General features: G+C 37.4%; 1 protein-coding gene across 1 annotated transcript in view; it reads left to right on the forward strand.

Annotated features, from left to right (window-relative positions):
- Positions 1 to 23,014, forward strand: part of LOC105519575 (uncharacterized protein C10orf68-like) — a 213,228-nt gene that overhangs the window by 127,243 nt on the left and 62,971 nt on the right. Inside the window, exons 9-11 of the mRNA XM_011952950.1 lie at positions 7,628 to 7,711; positions 18,241 to 18,324; positions 22,233 to 22,319. Coding sequence (XP_011808340.1) covers positions 7,628 to 7,711; positions 18,241 to 18,324; positions 22,233 to 22,319 — 255 coding nt within the window. The remainder of the gene's footprint in view (positions 1 to 7,627; positions 7,712 to 18,240; positions 18,325 to 22,232; positions 22,320 to 23,014) is intronic.

Here is a 23,014-nt window from a genome sequence, read left to right on the forward strand (position 1 = left end):
CAGTGACATGGATGACATTGGAGACTATTATTCTAAGTGAAGTAACTCAGGAATGGAAAACCAAACATTGTATGTTCTCACTCATAAGTGGGAGCTAAACTATGAGGATGCAAAGGCATAAGAATGACACAATGGACTTTGGGGACTCAAGGGTAAAGGATGGGGAGGGAGTAAGGGATAAAAGGCTATAAATTGGGTGCAGTGTATACTGCTTATATGATGGGCACACCAAAATCTCACAAATCAACACTAAAGAACTTATATAACCACCGCCACCTGTTCCCCCATAATCTATGACAATAAAAACATAATTTAAAAAATAAATAAAAAATAAAACAAAAGGGAAAAAAATTTGCTAGTGGGTCACTAGAGTTGATGGTGAGTGGTGCCACTTCCACTTCCATCCCTTGATTACTGGACCCATGAATCCTGACTATGGGAGAAAGAGTACCACAAATTGGGCACTGATTCAGAGCACACACAGTCTTCTGGAGAACCTTGTCCCAGTCCTGCAAAGTATTGTCACCTAATTGGCATTGTAATTGTGACTTCAAAAGGCCATTCCACCATTCTATCAATCCAGCTGCTTCAGGATGATAGGGAACATGATAAGACCAGTGAATTCCATGAGCATGAGCCCACTGCTGCACTTCTTTAGCTATAAAGTGAATACCTTGGTCAGAGGCAATGCTATGTAGAAACTATGATGCTGGATAAGGCATTCCATGAGTCCATGGATAATAGTTTTGGCAGAATCACTGCATGCAGCATAGGCAAACCCATAACTGGAGTATATGTCTGTTCTGGTGACGACAAACCACTGCCCTTCCCATGATGACAGAGGTCCAATATAATCAACCTGCCACCAAGTAGCTGGCTGATCACCCCAAAAAGTGGTGCCATATAGAGGGCTCAGTGTTGGTCTCTGCTGCTGGCAAATTGGGCACTCAGCAGTGGCCATAGCCAGATCAGCCTTGGTGAATGGAAGCCCATGTTGCTGCACCCATGTGTAACCTCCATCCCTGCCACCATGGCCACTTTGTTCATGGGCACATTGGGCAATGACAGGCATGACTGAGGAAAGAGGCTGAGTGGTGTCCACAGAACAGGTCATCCTATCCACTTGATTATTAAAATCCTCCTCTGCCGAGGTCACCTGTTGGTGAGCACTCACATGGGATACAAATATCTTCACAGTTTTTGACCACTCAGAGAGGTCCATCCACATACCTCTTCCCCAGATTTCTTTGTCACCAATTTTTCACTCATGCTTCTTCCAAGACCCTGGCCAGACAAACTACAGCCCATGAATCAGCATATAATTGCACATCTGGCCATTTCTCCTTCCATGCAAAGTGCACAACCAGGCGCACTGCTCGTAGTTCTGCACACTGGGAAAATTTCTCTTCACCGCTGTCCTTCAGGGATGTCCTAGAAAGGAGCTGTAGTGCTGTAGCTGTCCACTTTCAGGTGGTGCCTGCGTATCATGCAGAACCATCTGTGAACCAGGTCCTAATCTTCTCTTCCTCTGTCCACTGATCATAGGGAATTCCCCATGAGGCCATTGATGCAGACTGGGAGAGAAGGCAGGGTGACAGGAGTGGGGACCATGGGCATTTGAGCCACTTCCTCATGTAACTTACTTGTTCTTTTAGGAGCTGCTCGAGCCCAATCATGTATATACCACTTCCATTTGATGAGGGAATGCTGCTATGCATGACCTACTTTATGGCTAGATGGGTCAGAAAGCACCCAGTTCATGATAAGCAGTTCAGGTTGCACTGTGACTTGATGACCCATAGTCACATGTTTAGTTTCTACCAAAGCCCAGTAACAGCCAAGAGCTGTCTCTCAAAAGGAGAATGGTTATCTGCAGAAGATGGCAGGGCCTTGCTCCAAAATCCTAGAGGGCTCCACTGTGATTCACCTATGGGGGCCTGCCAGTGCCTCCAAAGAGCATCCCTATCTGCCACTGACAGCACCATTGGGTATGCTGTGTCATATGACCCAAATGGCAGAGCAGCTTGCATAACACCCTGGACCTGTTGCAGAGCCTTCTCCTATTCTGGACCCCACTTAAAACTGGCAGCCTTTTGGGTCCCTGGATAAATGGGCCAAAGTAACACACCAAAATGAGGAATGGTTGCCTCCAAAATCCAAATAGGCCCACTAGGGGTTGTGCCTCTTTCTTGGTTGTAGGAGGGGCCAAATGCAGCAACTTATCCTTCACCTTAGAAGGAATATCTTGACAGGCCCCACACCACTGGACCCCTAGAAATTTTACTGAAGTAAAAGGTCCCTGAATTCTAATTGGATTTATTTCCCATCCTCTGGGCATGCAAATATCTCACCAATAAGTCCAGTGTGTTTGCTGCTTCTCACTCACTGGATGAATCAGCATAATGGCATCTATGTAATGGACCAGTGTGATAGCTTGTGGAAGGGAAAGCGAACAAGATCTCTCCAAACAAGATTATGACACAAAGCTGGAGAGTTGATATATCCCTGAGGTAGTACAGTAGAGGTATATTGCTGGCCTTGCCCACTGAAGGCAAATTGCTTCTGGTGGGCCTTATGGACAGGAATGGAACAAAAGGCATTTGCCAAGTCAGTGGCCACATACCACATCAGGAGATGTGTTAATTTGCTCAAGCAATGAATCCACATCTGATACAGCAGCTGCAGTTGGAGTAACCACTTTGTTAAGCTTATGATAATCCACCATCATTCTCCGAGATCCACCTGTCTTCTACACAGCCAAATGGGAGAATTGAACAGGGATGTGATGGGAGTCACCACCCCTACATCTTTCAAGTCCTTGATGGTGGCACTGATCTATGCAATTTTTCTAGGGATGCGATATTATTTTTGATTTATGACTTTTCTAGGTAGAGGCAGTTCTAATGGCTTCCATTTGGCCTTTCCCACCATAACAGCCCTCACTTTACCAGTCAGGGAGCCAATGTGGGGGTTCTGCCAGCTGCTAAGTATGTCTGTGTCAATTATGCTTTCTGGCACTGGGGAAATGACTATGGGATGAGTCCAAGGACCCATACTCTAAGTTGGATCTGAGCTAAAACTCCATTAATTACCTGACCTCCATGAGCCCCTACCTTAACTGGAGGACTCAAAATAACATTTTGAGTCCTCCAGAATCAACGTCAGCTCAGAGCCAGTGACCAGTAGTCCCTGAAAGTTCTGATTATTTCCCTTTCCCCTATGCACAGTTACCCTAGTAAAAGGCTGGAGGTCTTCTTGGGGAAAGATGGAAGAAAGATTAACAGCATAAACTGTTGGTAGTGTAGTGGGATCCTTCCTCAAAGGGACCCAGCCTTTCCTTCATTCAAAGGGTTCTGGGTCTATAAACTGGCTCAAGTCTGGAAATTGATTGAGGGTCCATGATTCTGTTTTTATAATTCAAATTAGTCTTTTGTCCACTCAACCCGGAATTATTCTGCTTATATAAATTAAGTAAGAATGCAGTGGGCTTCCTATCAATTTAACTTCTAGAAACACCATGATTAATTAGCCAATGCCAGAGCTCTACATGAATCAGACTATTCTGATTGCAGCTTTGCCTCTGCTGTCCATTGCAGTAACTATGCCCACCTTGCCTTTGATGGTTGAGTGCTACTGCTTGGCCCCTGCCACCTTGGGATCCAATTATTCCCATTATATTTAAATTTTATAGTTGAGTGACTGTGGTTCCCACTGTAAGATCTGGCATACAGAGAAGAGCAATCACAGAGCTCTTCAAGGATGCAGGTGCTGCCCTCACAAATCTGTTTCACAAAGTATTGGTCAAGGGTATGTCTTCTGGACCTTCCCAGCTGGAATAAGTATGTCTAAAGTGACTAATCCACTCTAGCATCCTGATCTCCCTTAGCCTTAGCCTTTTCCTCTACATTAAACCAAGAGAAATCAGGCATTTCCAGCTCGCTCACAGTGGGCCATCTTTTAATCCATATTTCAGCTAACCAAGCAAATAAACTATTAGAACCTTTTTTAACTCCCCAAGCTGCAACATTAAATGGAGAATGCCTGCTTGGTGGGACTAAATCAATAAATGAAGCCTGTTCCAACTTTATGTTCCTTCCACCATTATCCTACACCCTTACTATTCATTATCATGCCTGCACTCCAGATTTCTGCTTAAATAAATTAGAAAACAAGCAGTTCTTTTGGAGTGTAGTGCACCTCCATGTGGGTTACACTTTGAACCTCACCTCTAGGGGTCTGCCAGGACTTAGCCTAATTATAGGTCTAGTAGTGAATAGGGGTGTTGGGGGTGGGTCCTGAGGAAAATCAGCATTGTCTTGCCTGGAATATTCCCCAAGGGAGGCCATCACTGTTACCTCAGGCAGTGCAGGGTTAATATCCTCAGCAAATGTGGAAAGGCTGATGGCAGCGTGGGTTGTAGATTGGGGAGGGGATGTTGCCACCACTTGGAGTGGGGAGGCTGTTTCCTCCGCCCAAAAAGTCTCATCAGAATTTAGGAGCTCAGTGTCTCCAGCTTCATCAGGGTCCTCCCACATGTCCCTATTTTAAGTTGCATGTTCCCATTCAATGTCCTCACTTTAATAGTAGATACCTGGTGAGGCTGTGCATGCACCTTTTGTTGCAGGTCAGCCACTCACAGGATAAGAGCTTGTGTCTGATTTTCCACAATTTCATTTTTTTTTTGTCTACAGGAGATAAGACTCTCAGGGCAATCTTAGAAGATTTGAGGTCAGTATGTGCTTCTAGAGCCAGGAGATAGAATCCCCAACTTCATTTTCTTTTATCACATTTTCTAGTGAACTTAGGAGCAACCAACCAACTTCATTACATTCTTTAGTTCCTCACATATGGTCAAAGGTATTATGTGTAGACTTACTAAACTCCTTGTGTCTTTTGAGCAGTGAATCACGAGTATCAAATGCATTTATTTTGCATAATTCTCTAAACAGTTCACACCAAGAACTATCAGTGTTCTCCATACTATTAGAAGTAGAGTCCTTAGCATTTTGGGGTCTAACCATATTAAGCAGGCAACCCCAGAAACCCCAAAGACAATTAAAAACTCCATCCTTAAAATTCTGTTCCTCTAGAACCACTCCCAGTACCAAAATCTGTATTAGCATTCTCTAGAGGACCAAACTAATAAGATAGATATATAGACAAAAGGGAGTTTATTAAGGAGTATTGACTCACATGATTAAAAAGTGAGGTTCCTCAGTAGGCCATCTGCAAGCTGAGGAGCAAGGAAACCAGTCCTATTTCCACAACCTCAAAAGTAGGGAAGCTGACAATGCAGTAGAAGGCCTGAGAGCCCGTGGAAAACCACTGTTGTAGGTCCAAGAGTCCAAAAGCTGAAGAACTCTGAGTCTGATTCGAGGGCAGGAAGCATCCAGCACAGAAGAAAGATGTAGGCTGGGAGACTAAGCCAGTTTAATCTTTCACATTCTTCTGCCTGCTTTTATTCTGGCCATACTGGCAGCTGATTAGGTGGTGGCCACCCAGATTGAGGGTGGATCTGCCTCTCCTGGTCCACTGACTCAATTGTTAATTTCCTTTGGCAACACCCTCACAGATACACCCAGGTATAATACTTTGCATCCTTCAATCCAATCACATTGATACCTTGTTTTATTTCACCATAATTTGAGAAGATAACTGATATGATTTTGACTTTTTAATATTTGTTTAGACTTGTTTGTGGCCTGATATGTGATCTTTCATGTGCCAACGAGAAGAATGTGTATTCTATACTTGATCTTAGCCAAAAGGTGGAGCAATGATGAGAATATGTATTCATTAGATTTTGGAGGAAATGTTCTGTAAATGTCTGTTAGGTCCATTTGATATATAGTGCAGTTTAAGTTTAATGTTTCTTTGTTGATTTTCTGTCTAGATGATATCCAGTGCTGATAGTGGGATGTTGAAGTTTCCAACTATTATTGTATTGGGGACTCTTTCTGTCTTTAGCTCTAATAATAATTTCTGTTTAGAACTGGGTTATCTAGGGTTAGTTTTTATGTATTTTAATTGTTATATCCTCTCTCTGGATTGATGTCTATATCATTATATACTAATCTTTTTGTCTCCTTTTTAAAGTTTAAAGTCTATTTGTCTGTTGTAAGTATAGCTATTTCTGAACTTTTAGTTTCCATTTGTGTGCATAATCTTTTTCGATTCATTCGCTGTCAGTCTACATGTGTCTTTACAGGTAAAATGAATTTCTTGTAGGCATCACATAGTTGCTTCTTGGTTTTTTGTTATCAATTCAGTCTGTCTATGTCTTTTAATTCAGGAATTTAAACCACTTACATTCAAGATTGTTATTGATAGATAAGAATTTGTTCTTGTCATTTTGTTGTCTTCCTATTGTTTTGTATATTTTTTCTATGTTATTTATTAGCTTTGTAAGTGGTGGCTTTTTATATTCTTCTTTTCATTTGTGTGTCCCTCTTCCAGTATGTTTTTGCTATGGTTTGGATGTTTGTCCCCTCCTACCATTGAAACTACCATTTAATTGAACACTTTAAATGTGTAAATTATATAGTATGATATACATTCCTAATCACTACTTTCTGATATAAATTTCACATTAATAACTTTCAGGTATTTTAACATTTATTCATGAATTTAACTATTTCTCAAAAAATAAAAAGACATCCATCTATTATGTCTAGATAACAACTGGTTTTAGTTTCCAGTGTTTACAGGTTTCTAGCAGGCACATGTGCTGCTGGAACTAGATTTCACCGACAAAACTTTAGTCCCAATAGTTGACTTTAGTTCATCAATCCTAATCACCCTTTCTAACATAAATTCCTCCTTAATAACTTTCAGGTATTTTCCCTGTTATTAAACATGGTTAGACTGCCAAATCCAACAAAAAAGTCAAATTATGTAAAAACTCAAATGCAAAAATATCCAATTTTACTTCTTGTATTTCTGCAAATTTGATCATATCCTAAGCTACGAGGTCCACATGGTAAGGGGACCTAAGAGGGCATGTTTTCCTCAATCTACAAGATATCTTATTATTTCCCATCACTGATGCTTACTTGGTTTAAAGTTAACCTAAAAATCGCATTAAAATATTTCTGGATGAGTCAAAGTATTTCTGCACTATAATAATTTCCTGTGATTATGAAGATCATTGTTTTCAAGTTGCTAGGTGAAAAAAAAAGTTATGTTTCATCTTACCAGGTATATCCCTATTGTATGAATGTGATTCAATGCAAACTTTAAAATCAGGTTATTATCATAAATTCTGTAGGATATTTTAATTTTGCATTAGAGATAACATTGTATGGGGAAAGCACTGGTAAAGTATTGTGAGGCATCAGTTTGTGCAACAACTTTGTTATCATCTCGATATGTGGTCTTGGTCAAATCACTAAACATCTCTATGCCTCAATACACTAAGGCTTATATGATTGCTAACGGACCTTCCACTCCTAATGTTTAGTGATTTGGCAATTCAGACATTTTGCTATAACTTGTATTCATTAATAACAAAGGCTGATTAATACTCTCTCTCTCTCTCTCTCACACACACACACACACACACACACCACTCTCATTCCTATGTAAGGATTACCTTATCAAGTATTTTTAAATCTATTTATTTCTATAGAGACTGATATAGAAAGCTTGAGAGGTGCTTTGGGAAGACGCTTATTAAATGATGAATTCAAGACACAGTCAAAGAGTTTCCCTGGTAAGAAAATATTTTAAGCCTAATATTCCTCATTTATTTTTCTCCTTCAAAGTTTAAGTGTGCATCTTTAATAGCAATAGTACCCACTTGTTATTATGACATGGGCACAGGTTCTTATTAATACCCTCCCATGTTTGGTTTTACTCTAGAACATATTTACTAGAAATGTAAGCTAGCTAGATATTATTACTTTTAGGACTCATCCATTTAGAAAGTAATCCATAAAATAATATAGGATAGTGAGCTTAGAATATACTTGGGACAAGTATGTTCAAAGTTATTTTAGTCCCTTTCTATTTACAGTTTAGATAGAAAGTTACTTTAAAGTTGCAAAAGCAGAAAGGCTATCTGATGAGTGCAATAAGTAAAGGAAAAAGACAGTTATTTTATTCTTAAAAATTCCCTCTGTACTTTAAAATGTTAGGCATAGTAATCTTTCAACTATGGCAGAATTCTTTCGTTGTGTAATATATATTATACTACTGCCTTTGGTACAAGAGTAGCAGTGTCAGGCAAAACACCCTTTGATCTCTGGTGTGATACAAAGGGAGGCAGACAGGTTAATAGAGAAATAAGCAAAAGACATACTCAAAGGGGCCCTCTAAAACCACAGTCTTCCAGAGGTGATCGTTGCATGCCCAAGGCTGTTTTATTGGAGGAACATTAGAGGCTTCACAGTGCAGGATGTATTGAGCCATTCTTGGGTTGCTATAAAGGGCTACCTGAGACTGGGTTCTTTATAAAGAAAAGAGGCTGTACAAGCATAGTGCTAGTATCTACTTGGCTTCTGGGGAGGGCTCAGGGCACTTTTACTCATGGCAGAAAGTAAAGCAGAACAGGCACATTACATGACAAGAGCAGGAGCAAGAGAAAAAAGGGGGGAAGGTGCTGTATATTTTTGAACAACTGGATCTCACAAGAACTCATATACTATTGTGAGAACAGCACCATTCCATGGAGAAGAAGGATCTGCCCTCGTGACACAAACACCTCCCACAGCGTCCCACCTCCAACAATGGGGATTACATTTCAACATGAGATTTGGACAAGAAAAACATACAAACCATATCACAGGGGGAAGAGGCTTTGGTAAAATAATCAAACCAAATCACTGAACAAATAAATAAGCAAATGATAATAACATATACCCCAGGAAGAAGAGGAGAAGAATCAAAATTAAGAGTTGCTACATTATGTGTCTAAAGTGCCCAGTTTTCAGCATAAAAATGTGAGTTATTCTAATAAGGAAGAAAGTATGACCCATACACAGAGGAAAAGCAGGCAAAAAAAAAAAAAACCACAAACAAACAAACAAACAAAAAACAGCTTATGAGAATCCTAGCTGTTAGACTTAGCAGACAATGACTACAAAGCAGTCAGTATAAATATATTGAAAGAACTAAAGGAAACCATTCTCTAACAAGAAAAGGAAGGTATTAATGCCAATGTTTCATCAAATAGAAAATATCTACAAAGAGATATAAAATATTTTACAAAGGGCCACATGGAAATTACAGCGTTAAAAAGTACAAAAACTGGAAGTAAAATTTACTAGAGGGGTTCAAGTACATTTCAACTGTCCAAAGAAAGAATTAAAAAACTTAAAGTATTAGGAACACTAGAAAGAAAACAGAGAGAAAAAGGAGCAGCAAAAATATGGATGAAAACTTTCTGAAAAATATTTAATGACAAATGAGTCTACACATCCAAGCTCAATTAATTCTAAGTAGAATAAACACAAGGGAATCTATAATCACATTCATATTAATAATGTTGAAAGATAAAGAGAAAAGCTTAAAAGCAGCAAGAGAAAACTAATGCATGATGTAAAGAGAACCCCACTAAAATTAAAAACTGACTACTTATCATTAGGAACTATTAGGGCCAGAAGGCATTGGGACAGCACATTCAAAGAGCTAAATGAAGAACTGTTAACCAAAAATCTTATATCCAGCAAAACTATTTATTAAACGTGAAGGTGCTGTGAAGATATTTCTAAATAGGCTTTTTTAAATAGGAAAATTTATTCCTATCAGAACTGCTTTCCAAGAAATACAGAGTTCTTTGGGTTGAAAACCATAGACCTCTGACACTAACTTGAACCCATAAAATGAACATGGGTTAAAGGAATTCTGTAACTCTGAAAGACCACATAAATGCTTATGTCACTTTCTACTCTTATTTAACTCTTAATTGATATAAAAAGCAATTGTATAAAAATATTTACAGAATTTTATTGCTGGGACTTTAAAATATGGACATGTAGTATATTCTAGAATGTTAGCACACAGGCGATGGTTGACAGAAATGATGTATTGGAGTTAAAAATAAATGACAAGAATGGGGGCTCCAAGATGGCTGTCTTAAAGATATCTGGCACTCTTTCAATACATACAAAAAACAAATCTGAGAATTGATAATCATATTTCAAATGGATCATCTAATCAGGAACACGAGAATTCAGCAGAGAATTAACAGGAAACATCTGAGGCAGAGAAGGAAAGGGAAAGGAGGCAGCTGACCTAAGTAGGATTGATAAAGTCCAGAGAGGCTCCCCAGTGTGGGAAAAGGGTAAATGAGAAGTCCCCAGAAGTCCACATTCCCACCATAGATTGCTGCAATCCTAGCCATGGGAGAGCCACCCTCACAGGCCCTGACCAGTGGCATTGCTGCTGAGTCACACACACACGGTGAGAACCAAGCGGATGCGGCATAGTGCCTTTTTTCCTCTGACTCCTGGGTTCAAGTGATTCTTCTGCCTTAGTCTCCCAGGTAGCTGAGACTACAGGCATGCACCACCACACCCAGCTAATTTTTGTATTTTTAGTAGTGATGGGCTTTTTCCATGTTGGCCAGGCTGGTATGGCCCAACATCCCTACCTTTCCACTCCTAGAGCCCCACTGACATCCCCCTGCATCTATGCAGTGGGCTGCAGAAGTGCAGTCCTAGTTGGGCCCAACAGTGTGGCAGGATCCCTAGCGCTCAAGTGTTCAACATGCTGGAGAATGGGTGGTACAGCACACTGGAGAGGCTGCCCCTGGGACAGAGTTGAAGCATGCAGTACCCAAAACCCAGAATGCCTGAGTCCATTGCCATTGCTGCAACCCTGCCCCCATAAGCAGGAGGGCTACTGTGCACTTGCACATGCCCTGAGAACAAGCTCTCATCATCTGTCACCACCACCAGAGGCTGAAGCATGTGCTCACCAGAGCTTGAGAGCCACTTTCCTGGGGCCACAGCCACTGAGAGCAACTCAATCCTACCCAGTGGCAAGACTGCCACACAGTTGCATGCACCCTGAGGACAGGGTCTCCCTGCCAACTGCCATTGCTGCTAATGCCACCCAGGCACACCATTTGGGGTCCTGAGGATTTCCCCACCCTGCTTGCCACAGCATGTGCCCATGCATACCACTGGGGGATCTGAGAACCAGCCCTCTCAGCCTGGAACCATGTTTCAGTGCACAAAAATGCCAACCAGGGGCCTGGGGATTACCTTGCCCCATCAGTTGCCTTGGGCATGCGTGGACATCACCAGGGGACCTCACAATAGGCCAAGAAACCTGCCACCAGCACCAAAGCATGACACCCAAAGGCCAGGGGCTCATCCTGCCCCATCCACCACCACAGGCATCTGTGCAGTCTTCCTGGGACGAACTCAGCTAGCCAGTTGCAGCCACTACCAACACCAGTGCATGCCACTTGGGAGCCTGTGGGTTGTTTCACCACTGCAACTTTTATTGCCCACATCATGTATGCTGTCTAGGGGCTCAAGGGCACACCTACCTGCTGGCACCATGGCCAGCATTCAAGCAAGCCACCTAGAGGCCCAAGGATTAGCCTGCCTGGACTCACTAATCCTGATGCTCACATATATCCCCTAGGGGCCCACGGATAGGCATGCTCAGCCATTGCTGTCACTAAGGAGGCCGAGGACTGACTCATCTGGGGTCTCTGTCCCCAGTGAAGCCTCATAGCAGCATCCACCAGCAACTACAGCCTAAGCCGTTGAGGAAATGACAGACATCACTGACACTGTTTATAGCTGAAAAAATTATACAGAGGCTATATACCACTGCATACACCCAGAATCAAAGCTAAAATGCTCAACCCAGGGTAGGCATGGAGACTCATGCCTATACCCCAGCACTTTGGGAGGTGAAGGTGGCAGGATCACTTGAGATCAGACATTTGAGGCCAGCCTTGGTTAAAGCCCAGTGAGACACTGTCTCCACCAAAAAAATTTTTTTTTTTAAATTTAAAAAGTGCCCTATCCAACCAACATCATAGATAGCATCTTCAGGAAAATGTTTTGTTCTATGAAAGCCAATCCACAAAATTGAGAGAAGTGACTGTTACATAAGATGACAGACATAAGGACACAAGAAACATGAAAAAGCAAGGAAATGTGACACCTCAAAAAGAACACAATAATTCTTCAGCAACATATTTCAGTGAAAAAGAAATTATTGAAATGCCTGAAACAGAATTGAAAATAATGATATTAAAGAAACTCAATGAGGTAGAAGAGAACACAGATAACCAATAGAAAGAAATCAGAAAAACAATTTTGAGATGAATGAGAAATGTATTAAAGAGATAGATATCATTAAGAAAAGAACCAGAAATCCCAAAAGTCAATTCAATTAATAAAATAAAAAATACATTCAATGGGAGAAAATTTTTGCAATCTACCTATCTGACCAAGGGGTAATATCCAGAATCTACAAAGAACTTAAACAAATTTACAAGAAAAAATTAAACAACCCCATCAAAAAGCAGGCAAAGGATATGAACAGACATTTTTTAAAAGAAGATATTTATGCAGCCAACAGACACAAGAAAAATGCTCATCATCACTGATCATCACAGAAATGCAAAGCAAAACCACAATGAGATACCATCTCACATCAGTTAGAATGGCGATCACTAAAATGTCAGGAGACAACAGATCGTAGAGAGGATGTGGAAAATAGGAACACTTTTACACTGTTGGTGGGAGTGTAAGCTAGTTCAACCATTGTGGAAGACAGTCTGGCGATTCCTCAAGGATCTAGAACCAGAAATACGATTTGACCCAGTGATCCCATTACTGGGTATATACCCAAAGGATTATAAATCATGCTACTATAAAGACACATGCACATGTATGTTTATTGTGGCACTATTCACAATAGCAAAAACTTGGAACTAACCCAAATGTCCATCAATGATAGACTAAATTAAGAAAATGTGGCACATATATACCATGGAATACTATGCAGCCATAAAAAAGGATGAATTCATGTCCTTTGCAGGGACATGGATGAAGCTGGAAACCATCATTCTGAGCAAACTATCACAAGGACAGAAAACCAAACACTGCATGTTCTCACTCATAGGTGGGAACTGAACAATGAGAACACTTGGACACAGGGCGGGGAACATCACACATGGGGGCCTGTTGTGGGGTGAGGGGGCAGGGGAGAGGGATAGCATTGGGACAAATACCTAATGTAAATGACAAGTTAATGGGTGCAACAAACCAACATGGCACATGTATACCTATGTAACAAACATGCACATTGTGTACATGTACCCTAGAACTTAAAGTATAATAATGAAAAAAAAAAATACATTCAAGATCTTCAGCAATTATTAGACCAAGCAAGAGAAAAAGTTTCAGAACTTCAAGAGAGGTCATTTGAAATAACAGACAAAAGAGAGAGGGAGGGAGGGTGAGAGAGAGAGAAAAAAAGAACAAAGAAAAAAGAATAAAAAGGAATGAATAAAGCCTGTGTGACACATGGAACATCATAAAGTGACCAAAGTTTTGAATCGTGGTTGTTCCACATGGTCAAGAGAAAAGGCATATAAAAACTATTTAATAAAATGATGGCTGAAAACTACCCATGTCAACAAGAGATTCCCAAATATACACAACCCAAAAAGGTCTTGTACAAGGCACATAATAGTCAAACTGTCAAAAGTAAAAGACAGAGATACAAGCCACATACAAGAAAACTGTTATCAGACTAACAATGGATTTCTTAGCAGAAATCTTACAGGTTAGGAGAAAATAAGATGATATATTCAAAGGGCTGAAAGAAAACAAACTGTCAGCCAAGAATAATATATTCAGCAAAGTTATTGTTCATAAATGAAGGAAAAATAAAGTATTTTCCAGACAAACAAAAACTGAAGGAATTCAGCACCATTAGGTTGGCCCTACAAGAAATGCTTAAAGGAGTACTACACTTAAGCAAAAGGATAGCTACTGTCATAAAACTGGATGTGCAAACACACAAATGAGGAAGAAGAACTCAAAGGTTACTATGACAGAAAATCACCGAACCACAATGATAAACAACACAAGAGAAAGAAAGGAACAAAGGATACAGAAAACAATCAGAAAATAAGAAAACAATAGGAATAAGTCCTCATATATCAATATTATTCTTGAATGTAAGCAGAGAATGGCTGAATGGATTTTAAAAACATGACCAAACTATATACTGCCTATAAAAAACTCACTTCACCTGTAAAGAAACATATAGACTGGTTGTAAAAGAATGGAAAAACTATTTCATGCAAACAGAAACCAGAAGTGAGCAGGAGTAGCTGTAGTTATTTCAGATAAAACAGACTTTAAGTCAAAAAAAAAAATAAAAAGAGACAAGGATAATTATTATATAATGATAAAAGGATCAATTCAGAAAGAGGATATACCAGTTTTAAACTTATACTCACCCAACATTGAAGTATGCAAATATATAAAGCACATATTAAATCTAAAGGGACAGAGAGATTCCAATTAAATAATAGCTAGAGACTTCAACACCTCATTCTCAGCATTAGACAGATCGTCTAGACAGAAAATCAATGAAGAAACATTGAGTTTAAACATCATTTTAAACCAAATGGCTTTAACAGATAATTACAAAGTATTTTTTTCAATAGCTGCAGAACACACATTCTTCTTGTCAGCACATGGAACATTCTCCAGGCTAGACCATATGTTAAGCCACAAAAGAAGTCTTAACACATTTTTACAAGTCAAAATCATATCATGTATCTTGTCAGACCATGACAGATTAAAACTAGAAATCAGTAACTAGAGAAACTTTGGGAACTGTGCAAACACATGGAAATTAAGCAAAATGCTCATGAATAGTCACTGAATCAATGAAGAAATTAAAAAGGAAATAAAAAATTCTTGAAACAAATGAAAATGAAAAAAAATACCAAAACTTATGTGATATAACAAAAGCAATGCTAAAAATGGAAGTTTATAGCAATAAACACCTCCATCAAAACAGTAGAAATGTTTCAAAAAACAATGCACCTCAAGAGACTAGAAAAGCAAAAACAAACCAATCAACAAAAATTAATAGAAGGAAAGAAATAAGGATCAGAGCAGAACTAAGTGAAATAGATACTTAAGCAAAGGATCAACCAAATCAAAACTTGGTGTTTTAAAAAGATAAAAAAAAAGATACTGTTTTAAAAAACAGTAGGTAGACTAACTTAAAAAAGATAGAAGATACAAATTAACAAAATCAGAAATGAAATAGAACTGATACCACAGAATTACAAAAGATAATCAGAAAATATTATGAACAACTATATGCTGATAAATTGGAAAATCTAGAGGAAACTGACAGATTTCTGAACACATATAACCTACCAAGATTGAATTAAGAAGTAGCAGAGGAGGTTGATTGTAGTTAATAACAATGATTTTGTATTTCAAAATAGCTAGGGAGAGGTCTAGAAATGTTCCCAACACAACCAGATGGCCTCACTGCCAATTTTTTCCAAACCTTTTAAGAACTAACACCAATTCCCCTCAAACTATTCCAAAAAATTTAAGAGAATGGAATTTTCTGTAACTCAATCTATAAGACCAGCATTTACTCTGATAAGAAAACCAGACAAGGACATAAAAAAATAAAAGTACAAATCAATATCTCTGTTGAATATAAACATAAAAATCCCCAACAAAATGCTAGCAAACCAAATTCAACAACCTATCAGAAAGATAATGCACTGTGATCAAGTTGGATCTATCCCATGGATGTAAGGGTGGTTTAACATATGCAAATCAATAAACAAGGTACATCAACAGAAAGAAAGACAAAACCATATAATCATCTCAGTAGATGCAGAAAAAAACATTTGATAAAATTCAACATTCCTTCATGATAAAACTCTCAACAATTTAGGCATAAAAGGAACGTACCTCAAACTAATAAAGTCCATATATGACAAACCCACAGCTAACATGATACTGAATGATGAGACATAGTTGAGGTGATAGATATTCTAAATAATCTGACTTGAGTTTTATGCACACTATACATATAACCAAGTATCACTTGTACCCCATAAATTTGCACAAATATTATGTATTAACAAAAAAAAGAAAATGACAAGATATGATGATCTGAAACCATAGGAACAAATTAATAGAACCAGAAATTATAAATAAGAAAGTTAATATAATAAACATTGGAAATATATACTTCTTTCTTCCCTCAACTTTTTTAAAAAGCATAAAATTATATAAATAAATAATTATAACAACAACTATAACCATGTCTTTATTATTCACAAATGTACTGTGTATAACAATAGTACAAAAATGGGGAACAGGGATTCAGCTATGTAAGAGTAGCTTTTCTATATTTCACTGGAATTTAGTATCAATTTAAAGTACTTTTTAAAATTGTGATGATGGTGACAGACATTACTGAATGTATTAAAATCCATAGAATTTAAGATTTTAGATAGCTTAAAATACTCAGTGAACTTCAAGCAGAAAAAGATTTTTAAAAGATTTAAAGCAAAGTGAGAATATTGGAAAGGAGAAAAATTGTAAATCTTACTAAATTATAAGTGTCTCCAGCACACACCTTTTAATTTCTAGTATTTAACCCAATCTTTCCTCAGATGGTCTCATTTTTTCCCTGATTGTGTAAGGATCATTTGCTTGCTCATTTCAAATGAACCGGTCTTTCTTTGATATATCAGTTGAAGAAAGAACAAAGGAAGAAAAAAATACATCTGCTGATGTTTCCAGTTTTGAGTTACTGTATCTCATATTGTTACTTAATTACTGAAAACTTGTTCTGCTCAATCTTATGGATCACTTTTTACTTTGGTAATGAGGCAGTGCTCAGTATAGAATGCAGTTGTGATGTATTTGAGCAGCTGGTGTCATAATGCAACCATTTACATTATTCAGGTATTCACCAATTTTTCCAAAACAGCAAAAACAACAACAACAACAAACCACTCTACAATATAATGGAAGGATTATGACAGGTGTCCAATCATAGTTATATACTCTGCTAGAGCCAATTCTACCCACAGAATCTTAAGCCCAATGTTGACCTTATGTCACCAATCCTCATTATCCCCTTTTCAATATGAATTTCTTTTTAATAATTTTTATACATTTTTATCTCATTGAACTTAGTAGTTTCTAATTCCAAGAAAATATCAAACCACATAAAAACTTAAATGGAAATGGATCCAATAACAATTCTGGTAGTGCTGCAAATCTGACCATTACCTCATTGATTCTCGTTTAAGGGACCTCAGAGGGCAGGTTTTCTCAGTTTGACAAATATCTTGTAATTTTTTCATAACTAATATCTAAAGAATTTACAATTCCATAATGTAAAAAGGGGAAAGAAATATTCCTCAATGAGTCAAATAATTTCTGCCTCATGATAAGTTTCTGTGACTAATGAGGCCATGGTTTGCAGCTTGACCTGTGGAAAAAAATGTTCCACCTCACATAGTACATACCTACAGGTTGAGTATGTTTTTAGTGTAAACTTGAAAGATACATTATCATCATAATGCCCTAGGATAATTTCAATTTGCATAAGAGATAGAATTGTATAGAACTATTACTGGTTAAGAAAGTATACAGCATTGGGTTGTGCATGAGTTGTACCTTTCCCTGGCTATATGATATTTCAATTCATTAAACATATCTAAATGTAGTCTGGCTTATATAATTGTTAACATCCATTCCTTTTTAAGGTTTTTGTTATTTTCCAATAAAGATATTTCATTTTAATTATTCTATAAATACAATTTTTATTTATATATATGTGTGTGTGTGTGTGTGTGTGTATATATATTTTTGGTGACAGAGTCTTGCTGTGTCACCAGGCTGGAGTGCAGTGGCATGATCTCAGCTCACTGCAACCTCCGACTCCCAGGTTCGAGCAATTCTTCTGCCTCAGCCTCCCTTGTAGCTGGAACTACAGGCATGCGCCACTACACCCAGCTAATTTTTGTATTTTTGTAGAGATGGGGTTTCACCGTGTTGGCCAGGATGGTCTTAATCTCTTGACCTCATGATCCACCCGCACTTTGGCCTCCCAAAGTGCTGGGATTACAGGCATGAGCCACTGCGCCCAGCCACAAATATTTTAAGTTAGTAACACACACACATATATGCACATGCACACACACTGTCACATTTGTATATAAACGATTACCTTACAGTGTTTTGATATCTATTTCTATAGGGTCTGAAGTAGAACAATTGACAGATGCATTTGGAAGAGATATACTAAAGGACGAATTCAAGACACGATCAAAAAGTTTCCCTGGTAAGAACAAAAACTTTACACATTTAGTATTTCTGGTTAGCTTTATTCTCTGGAGTGTAGCTAAGTGTGCATCTTCAAGGAGAACAGTGCCTATACATTATTACATAGGCAAAAGTCTTCGTGAATTCACCTCTATAATATTTCAACTCTAGTTTCAACTAGCAATGTAAAATTAGCTTTTCAAAAGCAGAGAGGCTAGATGATAGATGTGATAAGAAGATGAATATAAGAGATAATAATTTTATTGGTTACCAGTTCACTCTATATGGTAAAAATATCAGTCAAGTTTGTAACATTTCAGCTGCAATAAAGTTATTTAGTTACATTTTTCAGAGATTACACAACTGAGTGTAGTCCTGGGGTTACAAGGTTAGACACACTTCTCTGTGACCGTTGGTGTGATACCAAAAGAAGACACTTAGCAAATAAATAATGGAAAGAGTGCCCTGCTAAAACCACTGTCATCCAAGGGATACTGTTTGATGCCCAAGGAGATGCCCTTAAAGAGCAACATAAGAGACTTCACACTGTAGAGGATAGAGACTTTAGGAAAATACTTCTGTCAAATCACACACATACACAAACACACACACACACCCCATCACCACCACCACCACCAAGAAACAAGCAAACAAAAACAACAAGCCCCCAAAAAGGAGGAGTCAACCAACATACAGATTTGCTATAATACGTTATCTAAAATGTCCAGATTTTAGCAAAAACATTAAGACATGCACAGAAACAGTACTCTGTAACCCAAACACCAGGAAAAAGGCAAGGAAAACTGCCTGTGAGAGTCCTACATGTTCGATTTGGCAGACAATGACTACAAAGTAGTCTAATAATAATAATAATATCATCAAATAATTAAAACTCTTCTGAAAGAAGAAAAAGAAGGTATAATGACACTCTTTTATCAAATAGATGTCAACATTGTGATACAAATTAAACTTTTTGAAGAACCAAATTAATATTTGGAAATGAAAGGTAAAATAACTGCAAGGGAAAATTCATTAGAGGGTCAAGGAAAGATTTGAACTGTCAGAAGGAGTAAGCAAACTTAATATAATGGGAATACCAGAAGGACAGTATTCCAAGTAGAAAGAGAATAAAAAAAAATATTTGAAGAAAAATGGCTGAATACTTTGAAAAATATTTACTGGGTCATATTAATCTATACATCCAAGTTCTATTAAATCTAAGTAGAACAAACACAAATCAATCCATGACCAAATTAATCATTGTAAAAATGTTGAAAGACAAAGAGAAAATGTAAAATGCATCAAGAGAAAAACAATTCATCCCATAAAAGGTAACCCCAGTAAGATTAACATCTGTCTTAGCATTAGAAACTTATGAAGTCCAGAAGGCCATGGTGTTGTATATTAAAAGCGCTGAAAGAAAAAAAATCTACCAAGCAATAATTTTATTGCTAGCAAAGCTATTTTTCAGAAAAGGTGAAATATGAAACTGCTAAATAAATAAAAATTGAGAGATTTCATTTCTAGCAGAACTGTTTTCCAAGAAATTCTAAAGAAATTTGTTTAGGCTAAAAGGAATTGGCCTCCTGACAGTAAGTTGAATCCCCCTAAAAAAGGTATGAGTTAAATGTTATAATTGCAAAAGACAGTATGTATAAATATATATTCCACCTCCTTTCTTTTCTTAATTTGTCTAAAAGACAACTGTATAAAAATATTTATATAATTGTATCATCGGGCATATAACATATCAACTTTTAATATATTCACAATAGCAGCACAAAGGTGATAGGAGGGAGAAGTGATGTAACACTGTAAGAAAATAACACTGGATGATAAATACAGAGCAACAATAAAAAAACAAAAAATGTAAATAAGTGTGTTCATATAACAAATACTATAAACATGTACTTGGTCTTCTTTCTTTTCTCAGTTTATTTAAAAGGTATAAAGTTATACAAAGAAATAATTATAACAATAATTATTACATTGTCCTTAATATTTACAGGTATAATATGTATAATAATAGCACAAATACTGGGGAAAGAGAATAAAGCTATATATAAAGGAGTAATGTTTCTGTATCTCAGTAGAATGCAATTAGTGTAAATGTGAAAAAGATTATAAAGTTGACTGAGGTAATAATTACACATTTCTGTAATAAGCATTGAATTGGACACTTTAAATGGAAAAATAGTATGGTTTAAAAATATACACATTTTTAAAAGCTCAGGAACTCTAAGCAGGATAAGATTTTGTAAAATTTAAAGCAAGAGGATAATAATGTAAGGGAGGAAAATTGTGACTTTTACTAGTTGATAAATTTCTCCAGCACATAACTTTGTATTCCTAGTGTTTAACTCTAAAATGCTCTCCTCAATGACTCCCTGCTTATCTAAAAATCCTCTGATTTCTTAATTCAAATGAATCAGCCTTTCTTACTTGTATCTGTAGGAGAAAGACAAAAGAGCTGAAATACACCTGTTAATGTTCCTCAGTTTTCTGTTGCATATAGCTTTACTTTTACAAAATGTTGTTACTGAATTATTGAAAACTCATTTTGTCCAATATGATGGGTTTTTTTGTTTGTTTGTTTGTTTTTGAGACAGTGTCTCGCTCTGTTGCCCAGGCTGGAGTACAGTGATGCGATCTCAGCTCACCACAACCTCCACCTCCCGGGTTCAAGTGATTCTCCTGCCTCAGCCTCCTGAGTAGCTAGGACTACAGGCGCATGCCACCACGCCCTGCTAATTTTTGTATTTTTAGTAGAGACAAGGTTTCACTATGTTGGCCAGGCTGGTCTCGAACTCGTGACCTCGAGATATGCCCACCTCAGCCTCCCAAAGTGCTGGGATTACAGGCGTGAGCCACTGCACCTGGCCAATATGATGCATTTTTACAATGATGCATAATCTGGTTTCTGCCTCTATTTGAATTATATTGGTGGTTTATTTGGGCTGACATGATAATAGTGCAAATTTTAACATTAATCATAGGCTCAGCCAATTTTCCAAAGCAAGACTTCTACTCTGTTGTTCAGGATCATTACAGGTGTCCAACTACCATTACATGCTCTGCTAGAACCAACTTTGACACAAAAAAACTTTAGGTTTAATAAACCAGGTTTACCAATTCTAATTATCCCTTTTTCAATATGAAATTCTTTTTAGTAGATTTTTTAGTTTTACCATCATTATACCTAGATACTAGTTTCTAAATCCAACAAAGTGTATAAATCACATAAAACTCAAATGAAAAGGAATACAATCCTAATGCTGGTACTACTGCAAATATTCCTGTTTTCTTCTTTCCAGCTACAAAGTCTACCTGCTAAGAGAACCAGAGAGAAGAGACTTTTTCTCATTACATGCGTTATTTCTTATTATTATTTTTTTCATCACTGATGCCTATTTGAATTATAGTTACACCACCTAAAATAGACTATTAAAATATTTCTGGATGAGTCAAGGAATTTCTGTTTTATCATATTTTGTGAGTTGTGGTGACCATTGTGTACAGATAGGTCAACTATGAAAAAAAAATTTATGTTCCACCTCACCAGATATACCCCTACAACATGAATATATTCTTAATATATCCTTGAAAGTTATGCTATTACCACAAACTAGTGTGATTTAAATTTGCATATGAGATTGCATTATATGGAAAAAATAGTTAAGAAATAAGGTAGCATAAGTCTGTGCCTCAATTTTGTTATTACTTGCTATATGGTATACATATAATGAGGCTTATATGATTGTTAATTGTCCTTTCCATTTAAGTTCCTATGTTGCTACAATCTGGACATTTTATTATAATTCTTTTACTCTAATGAAGAATATTAATTAGGACAGTTTTAGACACATGCACACACACACGTTAATATTTATGTTAGAAAAGTGTTTTGAAATCTGTTTACTTTTATAGAGACTGATGAACGATTGCGTAGTGCAACTGAGAGAAGTACAATAAATAATGCAATGAAGACACAGTTAAAGAGAAAGAGTTACCCTGGTAAGAATAAGAATTTTTAAATCTACTTATGGTTTACTATCCTCTCTGGAGTTTAAGTATGTATCTCTAATGACAACAGTACCTATATGAGAAAAAGTCTTCGTGAATTTCCTCCTATAATTAGTTGAACTCTAGTATTTATTCTCAATAGAAAATTAACTTTAGGGCTCATTTATTTAAAAAGTTATCGGAGGGCGGAGCAAGATGGCCGAATAGGAACAGCTCCAGTCTCCAGCTCCCAGCGCGAGCGACACAGAAGACAGGTGATTTCTGCATTTTCAAATGAGGAACGCAGCTCATTGCCAGCAATGGATGAAAGCTGGATGGAGAATGACTTTGACGAGATGAGAGAAGAAGGCTTCAGACCATCAAAATTCTCAGAGCTAAAGGAGGAGTTAAGTACCCAGCGCAAAGAAACTAAAAATCTTAAAAAAGAGTGGAAGAATTGATAACCAGAATAATTAATGCACAGAAGTCCATAAACGAACTGACAGAGATGAAAACCATGACACGAGAAATACGTGACAAATGCACAAGCTTCTGTAACCAACTCGATCAACTGGAAGAAAGAGTATCAGCGATTGAGGATCAAATGAATGAAATGAAGTGAGAAGAGAAGTTTAAAGAAAAAAGAAGAAAAAGAAATGAACAAAGCCTGCAAGAAGTATGGGATTATGTAAAAAGACCAAATCTAC

This window comes from Colobus angolensis, unplaced genomic scaffold (genome assembly GCF_000951035.1).
Source record: "Colobus angolensis palliatus isolate OR3802 unplaced genomic scaffold, Cang.pa_1.0 Scaffold352, whole genome shotgun sequence".
Taxonomy (NCBI): Eukaryota; Metazoa; Chordata; class Mammalia; order Primates; family Cercopithecidae; genus Colobus; species Colobus angolensis.